General features: G+C 53.6%; 2 protein-coding genes across 45 annotated transcripts in view; both read left to right on the top strand.

The window, feature by feature from the left end:
- Positions 1-355: 355 nt before the first annotated feature.
- NR1H3 (nuclear receptor subfamily 1 group H member 3) lies at positions 356-11,559 on the top strand. Of its 2 annotated transcripts, XM_043970854.1 has the most exons (11): positions 356-443; positions 727-864; positions 1,518-1,598; positions 2,539-2,763; positions 4,147-4,413; positions 4,842-5,050; positions 5,151-5,330; positions 6,021-6,120; positions 9,284-9,397; positions 9,573-9,667; positions 10,255-11,559. In XM_043970854.1, exons 3-11 carry the CDS (start codon positions 1,556-1,558, stop codon positions 10,399-10,401), a joined length of 1,380 nt encoding a protein of 459 aa, XP_043826789.1. In that variant the 5' UTR covers positions 356-443; positions 727-864; positions 1,518-1,555; the 3' UTR covers positions 10,402-11,559. The 2 variants fall into 2 exon arrangements, with proteins under 2 accessions (XP_043826789.1, XP_043826788.1); XM_043970853.1 differs by lacking the exon at positions 356-443 and having other exon boundaries at positions 565-864; positions 1,471-1,598.
- Positions 11,560-11,820: 261 nt separating this feature from the next.
- MADD (MAP kinase activating death domain) overlaps positions 11,821-16,565 on the top strand; it is a 41,438-nt gene continuing 36,693 nt past the window's right edge. For 39 of the 43 annotated variants that reach the window (XM_043970850.1, XM_043970836.1, XM_043970835.1 and 36 more), the window contains exons 1-2: positions 11,835-11,948; positions 15,590-15,694. In XM_043970850.1, coding sequence (XP_043826785.1) covers positions 15,636-15,694 — 59 coding nt within the window. In that variant the 5' untranslated portion in view covers positions 11,835-11,948; positions 15,590-15,635. Of the gene's footprint in view, positions 11,949-15,546; positions 15,695-16,565 lie in introns of all 43 variants that reach the window. The other 4 variants (XM_043970852.1, XM_043970851.1, XM_043970807.1 and 1 more) reach the window with 2 other exon arrangements.

The raw sequence follows: 16,565 nt of genomic DNA, 5'->3' as shown, positions 1-16,565 counted from the left end.
TCGAGCTCCAAGGCGATTGGGTTTGCTCCGCTCTAGGGGTCCTGGGGCGCTGGGACGCTCTGGGGGTGGGATCACCGTCCGGCTCCAAAGTTTGCTCTCGCTTCCCACCTGTGCGCAGGGCGGCTCTCCGGGTCCACTCCCTTCTAGCCAGGTAGTGCGGGGCTGCGCCTTCCCTGCACCTCCGGGGCGTCCGGGCTGGAGCGGACAGCGCCTTGGCCCCGGCCCAAAGGGGAGGGTGCGTGCGTGTGGGCTCTCGCCAGCTCGTGAGTGTCGCAATCCCGGGGCCGCAGCCGCGAGCAGCGCCGGGACCTTTGCTCGGCGAGTTGTGTCCGGAGCGGTGTCTCCGGGGGTGGGGACAGCGGGGCCGGCTCTGAGGCTGCCGGGATTGGGCTGGGGGGGCCGGGAGGGCAGCGCAGGGCAGAGGGGGCACCCCTGGCCAGGGGGTGAGGACAGGCGGGGAGCAGCTCTGGGCTGCAGGGAAGTGGCATTGGGCCCGCGGGGGGAATGGGGGATGGGGGGGAGGGCTGGGCGGGGGGAGGGCTGGGGAGGAGTCAGGGGGGGTGGGGAGGCTGCCCCCGGGAGGCCGGATCCCGGCCGGCGGGCAGAGCCCGGCCTGGCAGCGGCGAGGGCTGTTCCAGGCAGACGCCCTCTGAGCCCCTCCCCGCCCGCAGCCTTTCCCCCACATTCACTTCCCTGGGGGGCTCTGGCTCCCTTTCCACTGCCCAGCTCCAGCTCCCGGCCGCCGCGCCCGCCCGCTCGCTCTCTCGCTCGCTCTCCTCTGGTCCGAGGGACTGCACCGACCTGCCTTCCCAGCAAGGGGGCTCCAGAGGCATTGTCCAGCAAGGGCACCGGGCCTGAGATCTGGTGGGTCATAGGGCCGGGGGGCAGGGGGACGGCGTCCCTTAGAACTAGCCTGGGACCCCAAGCGGGGAATGGGAGACCGGGAGAGGCTGGTGCCAGGCATGTGTCTGGCTTGGGAAGGGGGTCGCCTAGTGAAGAGGAGTCTCCGTGGGCAGGGGAAGCTCTGGGCCGGCTGGCCCGCTCCGTTGAGATCCCAGGGAGATTCCTCCCAGAGGGAAGCGGCCAGCGGGGGCAGAAATGACTGCACAGGGGTTTGGGGAACACTCCTAAGCAAAAAGTCCGGGGTCCGATTGGGGGGTGCCAGGAGGTGGCAGCAGCAGGCTGCTCGTCGGAGGCTGATTCTTGAGGGGTTAAGACCGTGACCTGCCCCATTGGCAGAGAGTTCCATCCCTTGCCCTCATTCAGCTCTGGCAGCACTCAGAGCCCACGGTCTCCCATTACCTAGCCTGAAGGTCCAACTCTGGCTTCCAGGTGGGGCATTGGAGAGACTAGTTAGGTGTGTGTTTGGGGTGTGGGGAATGGGCTGATACCCGCCGAAATGCCCCTTAACTCCCAACCAGCCCCGAATCTCAGAATGGGAGCAGTTCCTAGAGGTCTGACGCCTCTCAGTTTCAGGAAGGGGATGGGGGCACCCTAACCCTGTGTCCCTACTCCAGGACAGTTCCTTTGGGCATGTCCAGGACCTCAAGAGGAGATGTCCTCATGGCTGGGGCCACCTGTGCCTGATATCACTCCTGGTAAGCTTGGTTCATTCTCCTAGGGAGAACTCCCGTGGTAGACCTATCCCTTCCCCCAGAAATAAATCTTCACTTCCCTCCTGACCCCGTCTTCTCTCAGAAAGTCAGTCAAGTATTTATTAAGCATCTATGATGTGAAAGCCATTGTGCTAAGTGCTGGGGTTACAAAGAAAGACAAAAATAATCTTTGATTTCCAGGACCTCACAGTCTTGGGGGAGAGGGGGAAAGAAAAGGATATTCTTCCTTAGATTTCTGGTCCCTTGATGCCTAGACCAGCCTTGTCCTGGCCAGTGGTGTTGCCAGTAACTGTTCTTCATCTCTTGACAACAAAATTCATCTGAGCATAGGTTTAGAACCACCACAGAGGTTACCTAGTCTAATTCCCTCATTTGAAAAAAAATTTAAAAATTGTATTGAACCTTCCCCCCCAAAATTGTATTGAACTGTCCCATTGAACAAAGAATGGGGGGGGCAGCTCAGCCAAACTAGCCGATGTATCATCTGTCTAGGTGACATTCCGCACCCATCGTCCCCACCTCTGGGTGCATCTTCTCATCACTTTCCTAGCATTTTCACCCTGCCTCTTATTTTACTGAAGAACACTCTGAGGCTCAGGAAAGCGAGGTGCTCGGACACTCCAAATCCAACCCAAGTTGCTTTCCAGCACGCCTCCCGGCTGCTTCCAGGAAGAGCTGGTCAAGTCCCTGAGGAGTCATAGCTGCTCCCTGAGACAGACTTGTGCCAAGCTCTGCAGGGGCAAAGGGGAATGTGCCCATTTAACAGATTAGGAAATTGAGGCACCTGAACCAGAAGGGAGGGACTTGTCTCTGCTGTCCTGACTCCCCAAACTGATGCTCTGCTGCCCTCTAAGGGTGGAAACAAGATGGGCATTTCCCAGGGCACTGGGGCCAAGTTGGCGCTGGCTCATTGTATCTTCAGATTCAGTTGTGGAACTGTGGAAGGCAGAAGCCCAGGATGCCAAGCAGTTATGGAAGACTGAGACTCAAGATGTGGTGGATGGCATGGGAAAGGCTGGTAGCAACTACATCCTTGTGGAGGAAGCCAGGGCTTCCCATCCCAGTGGGGGAAGCTCAGAATTGGGACAGGATGCAGGGCTGGCATCTGTCTCATTCCCCTGCTCAGAGATTCATCCGGAGTCCACAGGTGAGGGGTCCTTGGATTGGGGGGGCCTGTGGGGGGTCCTAACCAACTCCTCATGTTGGTGCCCGAAAGGGCATGGGGGGGGCAGCTAGGTGGTGTAGTGGATAGAGCACTGGCCCTGGAGTCAAGAGTACCTGAGTTCAAATCCAGTCTCAGACACTTAATACTTAACTAGCTGTGTGACCCTGGGCAAGTCACTTAACCCCAATTGCCTCACTAAAAAAAAAAAAAAGGGCATCAGGGGCAGGTAGTTTGGGATGGGGGTAGGATTGGTAGATACATATGTCCAAGACAGCAGGACTGGTGAGGGGACTACCAGTACTGAAGAACTGTGAGCCTAAATTTGGAGTCCAAGGACTTGGGTTCAGATCCTACACCTAGTCAAGTGACCTTGGACCAGTCATTTCCTCTCTGGGCTCCACTGGTAAAATGAGGGTATTCACCAGCTTTAAATTCTATGATCAGATGCTTTATATCCATAAGCACCTGCCATTCCCTTCCTTTGTGTCTGGCCCTTTTCTAAGTCCAAATAAAAAATGAGACAGTTCCCATGCTCAAAGAACTTAGAGTTCACTGGGATGTTACCGCATGTTCACAGATAAATACATACAGGATATGCATAAAACATATACATGGTGATGGGGGGGGGCATTGAACTGAGCCTTGAAAAGAGTCAAGGGTTACACTCAATTAGCAAGGGTTTGTGTAGTGCCTACTACCTGTCCAGCAGGAGGTGGAAGTGAGTAGAGAGACATGAAGAGCAGTCTGTTCAAAGACACAGTGAATGAGCGTTGGGAGAGGGAATGTTGATTTGGGAGAAAACCAAACAGGCCATTTGGCTAGAAGGGACAGTGAGTGGGTGAAAGTAGCCACCACTGTAAGGGGTTTTCAATGCCAAGCTCAGGTGTTTGTGCTTCATCCCCCGCCCCCACCACCACCATTAAACAAGCATTTATTAAAGTTGTGTGTCAGGCACATTCTCCAAGAATACAAGGACAAAACCAAAAAGAGTTTCTGCCTTTTCAGTTTTACTCTAGAGGCATTTGGGAGTTTCTAGAACAGGAGAGGGACATGATCAAGACCTGCAAATGAGGAATATCAATTTGGTAGCTGGGCATTGGATAGATTGGAGAGACTATCAGGCTCTGGGTACCAGTGAGATCAATCCTTAGCCTTCTCCCCCAGAATATACAAAGCACACAGTAGGTGCCTAATAAATGCGAATAATTGACTCACCCCCTTTGTGCCCCAGACATTTCTCTACGACTATACTCCATCCATCAATCAAATGCAGGTGCTCTGAGGGGGTTGGAGTGAGAGGTCCCTGCATGGATGAAATTCCAGGTCTGGACCAAAAACTGTAACCAAAATTCTCCGCTCCTACAGATCGGAGGCCACTGAAGAGGAAAAAGGGGCCGGCTCCTAAGATGTTGGGGAACGAGGTGTGCAGCGTGTGTGGGGACAAGGCTTCTGGCTTCCACTACAATGTCTTGAGCTGCGAGGGGTGCAAGGGCTTCTTCCGCCGGAGTGTGATCAAGGGTGCCCGATACACTTGTCACAGTGGGGGCCACTGCCCCATGGACACCTACATGCGCAGGAAGTGCCAAGAGTGCCGTCTGCGGAAGTGCCGCCAGGCAGGCATGCGGGAGCAGTGTAAGGAGGACTCCGCTGTGCCCAGGGACCCCGGGAGGGCTGGGGGCAGGTGGGCCTGGTGGGTCTCTGGCTTCCTTTAAAGGCTTTCCTGATGCCCACCTCTCAGTCCTTCTGAAAGCCTCCTTGTAGAGGCTTGGCTATCCTCACTCCTTGAGGCAGGAAGTGTCTTTCATTGTTACGTTTTATGCCCAGTACTTGGCATGTAATGGGCATTTAATAAAGATTTATTCATTTGGTTTGGACTGGCTGGCACATCATGGAAAACAAGGGGGACCCCTGGGCTCACCAAAGTGGGCATTCAATCCTGCCAGAGGCCCTGCCCCTCTTTACCCCATGCCCCCTCCCCACTCCCCAGCCTCCCCTAGAGCTTGCTCCCATGCCCTCCCCTCTCCCAGCCTTGTTCCTTCACCTCTGGCCCATGCCCCTAGGTGTCCTGTCAGAGGAGCAGATCCGCCTGAAGAAACTAAAGCGTCAGGAGGAAGAGCAAGGCCAGGCATCCGCACTGACCCAGCAGGCCCCATCGCCACCCCTGGCCCTGCCTCAGCTCAGCCCGGAGCAGCGGGGCATGATCGAGAAACTGGTGGCGGCCCAGCAGCAGTGTAACCAGCGCTCCTTCTCTGACCGTCTCCGGGTCACGGTACCCCTGGCACGGCGGGGAGGGAGGGGGCCGAGGGGGGGGACCGATGACCTCCTGCCCCGGCTCAAAGCGCCTTCCCTTCTTCCCTGCCCCCGCACAGCCCTGGCCTCTGGCCCCAGACCCACAGAGCCGAGAGGCCCGGCAGCAGCGGTTCGCCCATTTCACAGAACTGGCCATCGTCTCAGTGCAGGAGATCGTCGACTTTGCCAAGCAGCTGCCGGGCTTCCTGCAGCTCAGCAGAGAGGACCAGATCGCCCTGTTGAAGACGTCGACCATTGAGGTGGCGCCAGATGTCTGGGGACGGGACTCTCTGGGGAGGCTGGTCCACCGGGGGTGGAGATGGTCCGCAGGCGGTGCTATGGGCCAGGCGTTCTGCTCAGGATATGGAGAAGGGCCAAGATACCGTCCCTTCCTTCCAAGAGCTCTCTTTCTTTCTTTCTTTCTTTCTTTCTTTCTTTCTTTCTTTCTTTCTTTCTTTCTTTCTTTCTTTCTTTCTTTCTTTCTTTCTTTCTTTCTTTCTTTCTTTCTTTTTTTTTGGTGGGGCAATGAGAGTTAAGTGACTTGCCCAAGGTCACACACCTAGTGTCAAGTGTTTGAGGCTGGATTTGAACTCAGGTCCTTCTGAATCCAGGGCTGGTGCTCTATCCACTGAGCCACCTAGTCCCCCCCCCCCCCCAAAGCTCCCATTCTAATGGAGGAGACGACAAGCAAACAATTTCATCCCTACAAGGGCATACAGGGAAAGGGCATTAGCAGGTGGGGAGAGGGCAGGACGGGGGCAGGCCTCCTGCAGCAGGTGGGATGGGGGGGGGTTCTGGAAGGCAGCCGAGAGGCAGAAGTGAGGAGGGAGGCCTGTCTAGAAATGGGGGACACACGGGAAGGAGGGACACGGACGTCTGCAGCAAGGCCAGGAATCAGGACACCCTGGCGAGGCCTCCCAGAGCCGGAGTGACCTGCCCAACCCCCACAGGTGATGCTCCTTGAGACGTCCCGGAGGTACAACCCTGGCAGCGAGAGCATCACCTTCCTCAAGGATTTCAGCTACAACCGCGATGACTTTGCCAAGGCAGGTAAGGACCACTGGACTGGGGCATCTTGGGTTTGGTCAAAGCCATGGGGTTCAAGTCCCATTACGGCCACGAGCACCTGTGCGATACCCCGGGCTCTGCTTCCGCTTTTATAAAAAGACTAAATGTCCCCTAAGGTCGCCGCCCTGCCCCATCTTTGATCCTGTGATACAGGGCAGGGCAAAGGAGAAGGGAGGGGGAAAGAATGGAGACCACTGTCCCAGCCAAGAGATGCTCGGCTGGTCTGGACTTGGTTCAGGCCTCTGAGTCCGGGACAGAAACGATGGCTGAGGCCTTTTCTCCCTTCTCCTTCATCTCTGTTAGGCCCTTCCTGCCATTCAGCCCAATTCTTTCTAATAAATGTTGTTAACAATAACTGGGTCAGCTAGGTGGTGTGGTGGATAGAGCACTGGTCCTGGAGTCAGGAGGACCCGAGTTCAAATCCAGCCTCAGACCTTTACTAGTTGTGTGACCCTGGGCAAATCATTTAACCATTCTTTGCCTCTCCCCCCCCCAAATTATATTGATATTTTTTGGTTTTATGTCATCACTTCCAAATGTATCCTTCCCCTCAGCTTTACCCTTCAAGCCATCCCTTATAACAAAGGATTACAAAAGAATGTGAAAACCAAAAGCAATTCAGCATAATTTACCAACATATCAACCATTTCTGACAGTGTATGCAATGCTCCACACCCCAAGACCCCCACCTCTGCAAAGGAGAAGGGAATCCACCCTGACCTTTAAAATTAAAAAAAAAAAATTTAGTGAGGCAATTGGGGTTAAGTGACTTGCCCAGGGTCACACAGCTAGTAAGTGTTATGTGTCTGAGGCCAGATTTGAACTCAGGTACTCCTGACTCCAGGGCCGGTGCTCTATCCACTGTGCCACCTAGCTGCCCCATAAATTTTTTTTTTTAATCTCCTTTCTCTGGCTGATTTTTCCCATGTCATTCTCAACAACTCCCTATCTTGGGGTCAGGAAACTAACTGGTTTAGAGGACGAGGACCATCTTAGGGCTAATGAGTGGGAGTTCCTCCCAGTCTGAAAGAATTTCTCCAATAATTAGCTCATATTGACAGTCTCCAATACGGCTGAAACAGATGTGACCCAGAGCTCTGTGGGAAAAAGATTTTTCTAATATTCCATCATTATCATCATTTTTGGCGATTTCATCAGTGTGGAAAACTCCCTCTAGTAAATCAATTGGCTTTATTCTATATCTTAGAGAGTAGTTAAGTGGCTTGTCCAGGGTCATCACACAGCCTGTGTGTCACAGAGGAAGTACTTGAACCCAAGTCCTGTGATACCAGGCCAGCCTGCTTCTCATTACACTATGCTGCCTCTCATTATGTTATCATGACATTCGTCATAATATCCAACATGTTCAAGGTTTACAAAATGCTTTTCTTACAACAACCCTGTGAGGCAGGGAGAGCAAGGATTGTTTTGTTCCCATTTTAAAGGTGAAGAAAGTGAGGCTCAATGCCCAGAGTAACCCAGCCAGTGAGCGGCAAAATTTGAACTCAGGTCTCCCTGATTCCCAGCCCAACACACTTTTCACGAGGCCACCTAGGTGGTAATTGGAAGAGTTGGGATTTGAACATAGGTCCCTCCTGATACTCTATCCAGTGCTCGGCTCGCTCCCAGCTGCTTCATTCTTATGAGACCCTAACCCAAGGAGGTCATAATGTGCAGGTTGTAGAAAGAGAGCCCTGGGTTCACAAACGCTCTGTGTGTGTGATGTCTCGGGACATCACAGAATCCAAGACTGGGAGATGAATGAGGCCTTAGAGGGCACCTCTTCTGCTTTTCCTCTGCCTCGGTCTCTGTGTCTGCAAAATGGGCCTGATGCATTTAACCTCTTCCCAGCGCTATCACCGTAAGAGTGTGGTCTGGGGCTGTGCCCCAAGGGGAAGGCAGTTCTGCCTTCTGTCTCCAGACCATGCCTGTCACTTAGTGGATTTCTCCAGCTCCTTATTGACAGAAACTTGATAAAAATCAGGGTGAAAGTACAGGAAGTGACTAATCTGCAAGCCTGGAATGGCTAAGAGAAAAGCAGATGGTTTCTAAGACAAATTTGATCAAGTGTGGCCGCCCAGTAGGGAATTCTGGCTGGTTAGCTGAGGAACAGACCTCTTAGACGTCTGACAGTGGGTGATGGGGATGCTGAAAGCCCGGCAGGCCCCCACCCCGTAATTTGCAATAAATGTCAACATCTCTGAGAGGCTGGTTCTAGAGTCAGGGGGCCTGTGTCAGGGTCCTTCCTTCGGCAATTAACACCTTCGGGACCTTGGGCAAACCTTGGGCTGGAGAGCCCCTGTCTCTGTTTCCTCAACTGTAGATGGCATCTGAGGTCCTTTCCTTTCCTGTGAGCGCAAGATTTAGAGCCAATCCACAACCATTTATTTCAGTCGGTTGTTCTCAGGTGTGTCTGATGCTTCCTGACCCCATTTGGGGTGTTCTTGGCAAGGATACCGGAGTGGTTTGCTATTTCCTTCTCTAGCTCATTTTACAGAGGAGGAAAACGAGGCAAACAGGGTGAAGTGACTTGCTCAGGATCACACAGCTGGTGATTTGCCATTTCCTTCTCCAGTTCTTTCTTTCTTTCTTTTTTTTTTTTTTGGTGAGGCAATTGGGGTTAAGTGACTTGCCCAGGGTCACACAGCTAGTGAGTGAAGATGAATTTGAACTCACCCAGGCTTGGGGGGGTAGGAGGGAGGCTATGCACTATGGTGCCACCTAGCTGTTCCTCAGTTTTCTTACCTGTAAAATGAGTTGGATTAGGGGCAGCTAGGTGGCACAGTGGATGGAGCACTGGCCTTGGATTCAGGAAGATCTGAGTTCAAAGCCAGCCTCAGACACTTGACACTTAACTAGCTGTGTGACCCTGGGCAAGTCACTTAACCCTCATTGCCCTGCAATATATCTAAAATGAGTTGGATTAGATGACCCTGGAGGTCCTTTCCATCTCTGAATCTGTGACTACCCTCCTTGGGCCTCAGATTTCCCATCTGTATCATCAGGAGGAGGTTAGACAAGCTGATCTGGGATTCAGCTCTCAATCCAGGATCCTGGCCCGGGAGTCCTGGCGTTGTATTAGGGGGTCCTAAGTGGGCTGCCCTGCCAGGTCTGCATTAACCCTGTGTGTGGCCTTGCTCCCCAGGGCTGCAGGTGGAGTTCATCAACCCCATCTTTGAATTCTCCCGTGCCATGAATGAGCTGCAGCTCAACGATGCCGAGTTTGCTCTGCTCATCGCCATTAGCATCTTTTCTGCAGGTGTGTCTCAGGGCCACTGGATGGGGGCTGGGGGCTGGGTCCTGGAGGACCCTGGGGGCTGAGGACTGACCCTGCAGGTGTGCCTGGCGAGGAGGATGAGGGAGTTCCCCCCTCTCCTGGGGGGTAACTTGAGGTCTGGGAGCTGAGCCTCCTTCTCTCTGCTGGTGCCCCACAGACAGACCTAACGTCCAGGACCAGCTTCAGGTGGAGAGGCTGCAGCACACGTATGTGGAGGCCCTGCATGCCTACGTCTCCATCCACCACCCAAATGTAAGTCTCTCTCGGGGCATTGCTTCCCTCCTGCTGTGTCCCGAGTTCATGGTGTAGAAAGCCAGCACGGTATAATAGAAAGAGTGTGGAACTTGGAAAGAGGAGGAATGCTTCAAGTCTTATCTCTGACATCCACTAGCTGTTTGACCCTGGGCAAGTCACTTCACTTAACTGCTCTAAGACTTGGTTTTCCTATCTGTAAAATGGGGATAATAATAGCAAATGCCTCACAGGGTTTTCTTGAGAATCAAATGAAATGACAGCCAGATAAATGAATGGATTAGTGCTAGGGGATACGGCAAGTCAGCCAAACAGTCCCTGCCCTCAAGAAGTTTACATTCCAATAGGGGAAATGTGTTTGTAAAGCACTCTTCGAACCTGCAGAAAGCACTAGACCTCAGCTGTCACTGATGAGGGTGAAGGTGGTTCTTCCCTCAATCCTTCCCATCTTCCTTTGAAGCGGCTCTCTCCGGCCACATGATTTCCAGCTGTTTCCTACCTCCCCCACAACTTCCCTTTACCCAGCAGGCTCATCAATATGGGGAGAAACTGAGGTCTCACTTCTTGCTTCTTCCGTCTGCCTCTAGGACCCCCTGATGTTTCCACGGATGCTGATGAAGCTGGTGAGCCTGCGCACGCTGAGCAGTGTCCACTCGGAACAAGTGTTTGCCCTCCGCTTGCAGGATAAAAAGCTCCCGCCCCTGCTCTCGGAGATCTGGGATGTACACGAATGACCCTCTTCCATTTCCTAGCATCCCATCGATGGGGTGCAGGATGGGCCTCGGCCAGGGCTGCTTCGGGGTGGTGGTCTAGCGTGGGGGAGGGCTGCAGAACGAGGAGGGGAGGACGTCTCTTTCGGCTGGGCTGGGGTGGAGATCCTAAATGGGGCATTAAAAGAAAGTTGAAGGGTTGGGAGTACTCTGGCTGTTAGGGGAAATGGGCAGCCTGGGACGCCTGTTTTGCACAGGGCTCTCCACAGCCCGTTCCCACTGCTTCCTGCCTTCCTCTCATCCACCGGTCCCATAAGACAGTCCATGTTATCCTCCTGTGCCTGGCTGAGAAAGGAGCCTTGCCACGATGTGCACCATTTCACAGCCTGACCACCGGGGCATCTTTTGACCAGAATGATCCACACAAGAATGTAAAATGGAGACGAAATAGTCTGAATTTCTAAAGAAGGGAGACCCTTGGAAGAGGAAATTCGGGGGGGGGGTGTCAAACCAAGGACAAAATCTCTGCGCTGGCGCCTTCTCCCCTTCCATCCCAGATGATAGTTGGAGAGCAGTAGATCTGTGCCTCTCTCTAGCAGGGTCCTGAAGAACGCTCATAGGATTAAAAAAAAAATCAAAAGATCGTAACCTTTGAGCTAGAACAGACCTTTAGAGGCGATCCAGGTCAAGACCCTCATTCTACAGACGAGGAAACTGAGGCTAGGAGGCTTAGGGATTCGAACCCGCGGACGTAGAACTCCTAGGAGTCCTTTCTCCCTAGCCAAGAGTCACCGCCACGCCCACCCCGCCGGGGGTTCCCCTTCACCCCAGCCGGACTTCACGTCCCGTCATGCACCGCGGGACGGTCCTTGGCCCTCCCTACCTCGGTGTGCGCCCTGCTCTGGAGGTGCCGGCTTTCGGCGGTTCCCTCCCCTCCTCCTGCAGCAGGAGTAGTATGTTCCACCTCCCACACACCCCTTTTCTGGAGCCGCAGCACCTGGGCATTTCCCAAACCGTGACGGGGGTGGGGGGGGGGGAAGGTGGGGACAGCGTCTCGGAACGCCGGCCAGCGCAGCCACTCATTTGTTCTCAGAAGCAGCTTCCAGGTATATTGACGCTTCGTCCCCCAAATAGACGATGAAAGCATTTATAATTAAAAGCGATTTGCACAGTAAAAATCTACACCGATGAGTCCTCCCCTCCCCAGTCGGCCCGGTGGTGTGTGCCCCGGGGAGGTGATCCAATAGCCGCCCCCCACCTTCGCTTCGGTGCTAGTGGTACGGTCCGCCCCGCCCGGCCCCTCCTGCCCTCCCGCAATGGTACACCCCCCACCTCCCTCCAGTATAGATGCGGAACTGGAGCGAGGCGCGGAGCGCAGGGAGTCTGCGCTGCAGGCCTTCGCGCGCCCCCGGCCCGGCCTCGGCCCGCGCGCCCCCGGCCCCGCCCCGCGCGCGCAGCCCCGCCCCCCCGGCCCAGGTGAGAAGACTCGCCGCGGCCTCGCAGCGACCCCCAGCCCGGATCCCTGATCCCGGAGCCCGAGCCCGGGAAGGCGGGGAGGGACAAGACTGGAGGTTCGAGGGGGCCCGCGGCGGGCGGAGCTTCCGAAGGGGATGGGGGGAAGATGGGGGTGGGGGCTGTCAGGAACGATGGGGGCTCTAAGCAGGAAGAGGGGTCTCGGGTGGGGGCTCTGGAGGGGATGGAGAGGCCCCCTGGGGATGGGGGCGGTCAGGAAGGATTCGAGCGTGGAATCTGGGGGGGGAGGGGTACTGGGGCGGGGGCTCTGCGGGCATGGAGAGGCCGAGGGGGATGGGGGCCGTCAGGATGTCGGAGCAGGTGGAGAGGGATGGACTATCAGGACGGGAGTTGGGGGCTTTCGGGGAAGGTTCGAGAATGGGGGTGGGGCCTTGTCAGGGTCTGGGCACAAGGGACTGACTCCTTGGAAGGGCTGGGGACTTCAAGGTGGCGGGGACCCAGAGGGAGCTTAGCCCAGTGCCTGGCACTTACTTAGGTGCCTGCTAAATGATTGATTGATTGATTGTGATGCAGGTCAGGGCTTCTGAATGAGCCTTGAGCGCTGGGGGCTCTGATGGGCTGGGGGCTCTCAAGCAGTCGGGGGTCAGGACCATGACATGGCTGGGGTGGGGTGGGGGATGGAGGCCCTCCCTTGGCTGGTTGGCTCAGGGAGGATGGAGGGGAGGGGGGGTTGTGAGTGAGGACGGAGGGGGCCGAAGGAACATTGGAGAAGCAATTGTCTGAAGCAAAGGGAATCGGACCCCTGAGAGCAGAGAAGGGTGAGGGTCTCTGGGCTCCAGGCTCTGCTCTGCCTTTGCCGCAGCTCCTGGGCAGAGGGGAGGAGGAGAACTGTCCCGCAGGCGTGGGAGTGGGCAGATCTGTCCAGCCTGCTCGGCTGAGACAGCTTCTGCCTGGGGGGGTCTTATCTCTGGGTGTAACTCGGTGTTTTCTGGAGAGAACCGCTCTCTCCCCGTGACCAATGTTCCCCGTGCATCTCTTGATTTTTGTCCCCTTTCCCTGCCCGCCTCCCTTGCCCACTTCCTTTCCCTCGTGTCCCCTCCTCTTGAAGCTCCCCCCTCTCCCCAGCTCTTCCCTACACACGCTGGACCAGGCTGGGCTGATGCGATTGCAAGGTCACTGCATGGGGGAGGAAAGCCTCCTGTCCTGCTCACGTCAGCAGACATGTCATCTCTCCCGCTAGCCCCTGTGGTTTTTAATGTGAGATACAACCCTGCAAGGCAGCGTGTCCCCTGATGACAGAACTAATTTAAGGGCTTCTTGACTCCCAAGGTGTATCTAAGCTGGCTTGCTTGGTGATGCAGGAGCCCTGGTGTCGTGAGTGTCCCTAGAGCCTCTGATCCTTCTGAAGGGGATGGAAGCAGGAACCAGGGGCTTTTGAGATTAGGAGTTGTGGTTGGCGCAGGGGAAGACCCTGAGTGTGAAGTTTGTGACAAAGAAATTATGTGGGTTAGAGGCATTACTCAGGCATTTGGACTCTTAGGGCTTCTGGCAGTGCTTCTAGCAAAAGAGCTCCCTGTCTCTCTTACCCATTTTCACTAAAACTAGTGACTGCTAGTAGAGTTTGAATTGTGAGGTTGGAGCTGGCCCCAAGGCTCCCATATTGGTCAGCTCTTAGTTTAGGCCACAAATAGAAAAAAATAGATTTGTTGTTATTGCTCTTCTTAGTAATCTCTGGAGATTAAAGGGTAGCCATGATAAGGATCTAACTATTATGAAATGGCTCCCTTGAGAAAGGCGGGTGATCCACTACAACAGGCCTATCACCCGGCGGATTGGTAGAAGAAGCTACAAGGGAGATCTCTGAGATTACCCCAAGGGCTGGTTTGGTGGGTGAGACCCCATGGAAACAGACTGCGATTCTATCCTGCTCAACAGCAATCGCTTTATCCTCATCTTTCTCCTGAGGCATTTTCTGGCTTTTATAATTTTTTAAAGAAGTGGTTTTATGTTTCCCACCTCTCCCAGCCTGTTTCTTTCCTTCCTTTGTGCCCCTCCCCAGTTGGGCTTGGTGATCTGAGTTCAGTTCTGTAGTGTTCTTCCACCTTCTGCAGTACAGTGGGGCCTGCACAGGAGGCCAGGGGACAAAGGGGCTGACTGAATCCATAGCTGGAGAGCTGATGGCCCCTGGGAGGCATAGGGAGCAGTCAGAGGTCTTGGTTTGGATTATGCAGTGGATGGAATTGATGACAAGATCCGGGCTGGGGGCATGTGGATGCTGAAGGCAGGTGGGTCAAAGAAAAGGTCAGCTGTGAGTGCTGTCATAAGGAGAGGAGAGAAGCCCCTGGGTGCAGGCAGGATGTATTATCACGGGCCCTGGGCCATTCTAACACAGCTCATGCCATTTGGTCACCAAGGCGGGGAGGGGCTTTGGCTGCACTATAAATAGGACTGGGAGCTAGAGTTGCTATGGAGACAGAACTGAATCCTATTACCTGTAGGTCCTACCATCCGGTGTTTATTGGGGGTTAGAGGAATTCCAGAAGAAGCCATGGCTTGGGGACTTGAGGAGGACAGCCCAAGGCGTGCATGTCATTTTGTAGGGGAGAACTGGGGGTTGACTGTACCAACAAGGCCCTAAACATATAGTAAAGTTTATGTGTCTGTCAGTCTGTGTGTGTGTGTGTGTGTGTGTGTGTGAGAGAGAGAGAGAGAGAGAGAGAGAGAAATGGGGCTCTCACCCAGGTGGGTAGTGAGTAGGGCCCTGTGTATTTAGTGTGGGCACATGCAGAGCTCTGGCTCATAGTAAACCAGCCCTGGGAGGGGTGGTGGAGAGAGACGAAGGAGTCGGTTGGCATTACTCTCACTTAATACTAAGCCTTTCATAACTTTTCACTGAGCCTCCCTTCCCCTCCCCACTTCCAGGGGATAGTAGATTGCTCAGTATTCCTGCTTTCATTTCCTAACGTTTATAAAACACAGAAGAGGGGGAAGATTCCATGATCTCTCTTGCCGTCTGCTGTTTGTTTCTTCAATACTGGGTTCACAGGAGAAAATTCAGCACCAAGGGCAGAACTCTTAGCTGCGGCTCCTTGGCCCTGGAGCAGGCCTACAGCTCCTAGGCTGTAACACTACTTATGCTATATACAACAGCTACCGCTGCTAGCCCACCCAATTAGGTATACAGTCTTTATAATAGTCTGAATCAAGCTGAATTCAGAATAATGCTGAAAGTAGAAAGCGGTTTGGTTTTGATCTAGTCCTAGGGGGGTCAATGATTAGGCAGGCTTGAAGGTCTAGTTTGATTCAGAAACCCATTGAAACAGACCTAAAATCCAAGGGCTGCCCTGAAAGTGACCTCATTTCTCTTAATCAGGAAGACAGGATCAGACCGGACCTGCTTGGAAACAGATCACTATCTCCCCGCCCCCCCCCCAGGTGGGGCCAAAAATAAACTAGCTTGGGGGGGGGGAGTATAATTTGTCCTTCTGCATTATGTTTGACTCATTCTCAGCTCACAAGCCAAAATAGAGTCCCAGGCTGAGAGAGCGTTCTTTTCTCCATCCCTGATTCTGCTGAGTTAGAGGACATGATGAGATGACACGTTCTCTGATGTCCCTATCTAAGGACGATCGAGTCAGGGGAGGGTTAATCACCTGAGTATGAAAGTGGAGCTTCTCAGTACCCTTCTTCCTTTAGATTGCCATCATCAGCCATTTCCAGAATTCTCTCTGATTCCCAGGCGGGTGCCCTGAAGTTTCTCTGAGATGAGCAGGTGATTTGGAATCATGGTGCAAAAGAAGATTTGCCCTCGGTTACTGGACTACCTAGTGATCATTGGGGCCAGGTAACGTTGGAGGGATTTGTTTTCTTGACTGCGAACTTCTCCCCATGCCTTCCTCCTTAAATACATTCTAGCGAAGTGGTATGTTTTTTACGTTGCTGTCACTTCCCCATGACCTTTCCCCCATTCTCCCCTCATACCCGAATCCAGACAAGAACAAAGTATAGTTCAGCCAATGGAATCAATACACCGCCTATGCCCATTCCCTCTGGGCAAGCTTGAAGGCCTGATATCTTCTTCAAGCCCTGCTCATGTTGAGCTGCATCTTAGTTTTATGCTATTTCACCCTGGTGGGGAAACTGAGGCTGATAAGGAAAGTTCTAATAGGGCTAGGAGTAAGAGTATTGTATCGGTATATAGAAACAGATCCTAGTACAGGGGTTCTGATCCTGAGGATAAGAACTTGGGAATTTGTTTTTATAATATTTTGATAATTATGTTTCAGTATAATTGGTTTCCCTTGTAATCCTATATATATCATTGTACACATTTAAAAATATTCTTCTTGGGGCATAAAGCACTGGCCCTGGATTCAGGAGGACCTGAGTTCAAATCCAGCCTCAGACACTTGATACTTACTAGCTGTATGACCCTGGGCAAGTCACTTAACCCTTACTGCCCCACAAAAAAAAGAAGAAGAAGATTTTTCCTTTTTTTTTTTGGTGAGGCAATTGGGGTTAAGTGACTTGCCCAGGGTCATACAGCTAGTAAGTATCAAGTGTCTGAGGCTGGATTTGAACTCAGGTCCTGCTGAATCCAGGGCTGGTGCTGTATTCATTGTGCCACCTAACTGCCCCTAAAAATATTATTCTAAGAAATGGTCCATAGGCTTCCCCGGACCTCCAGAGAGGTCACGACACAAAAAAGGTGAAGC

This window comes from Dromiciops gliroides, chromosome 6, assembly GCF_019393635.1.
Source record: "Dromiciops gliroides isolate mDroGli1 chromosome 6, mDroGli1.pri, whole genome shotgun sequence".
In the NCBI taxonomy this organism is placed as follows: Eukaryota; Metazoa; Chordata; class Mammalia; order Microbiotheria; family Microbiotheriidae; genus Dromiciops; species Dromiciops gliroides.
Note: the sequence above shows the minus strand (reverse complement) of the source record. Positions and strands in the feature narration are given on the sequence as shown.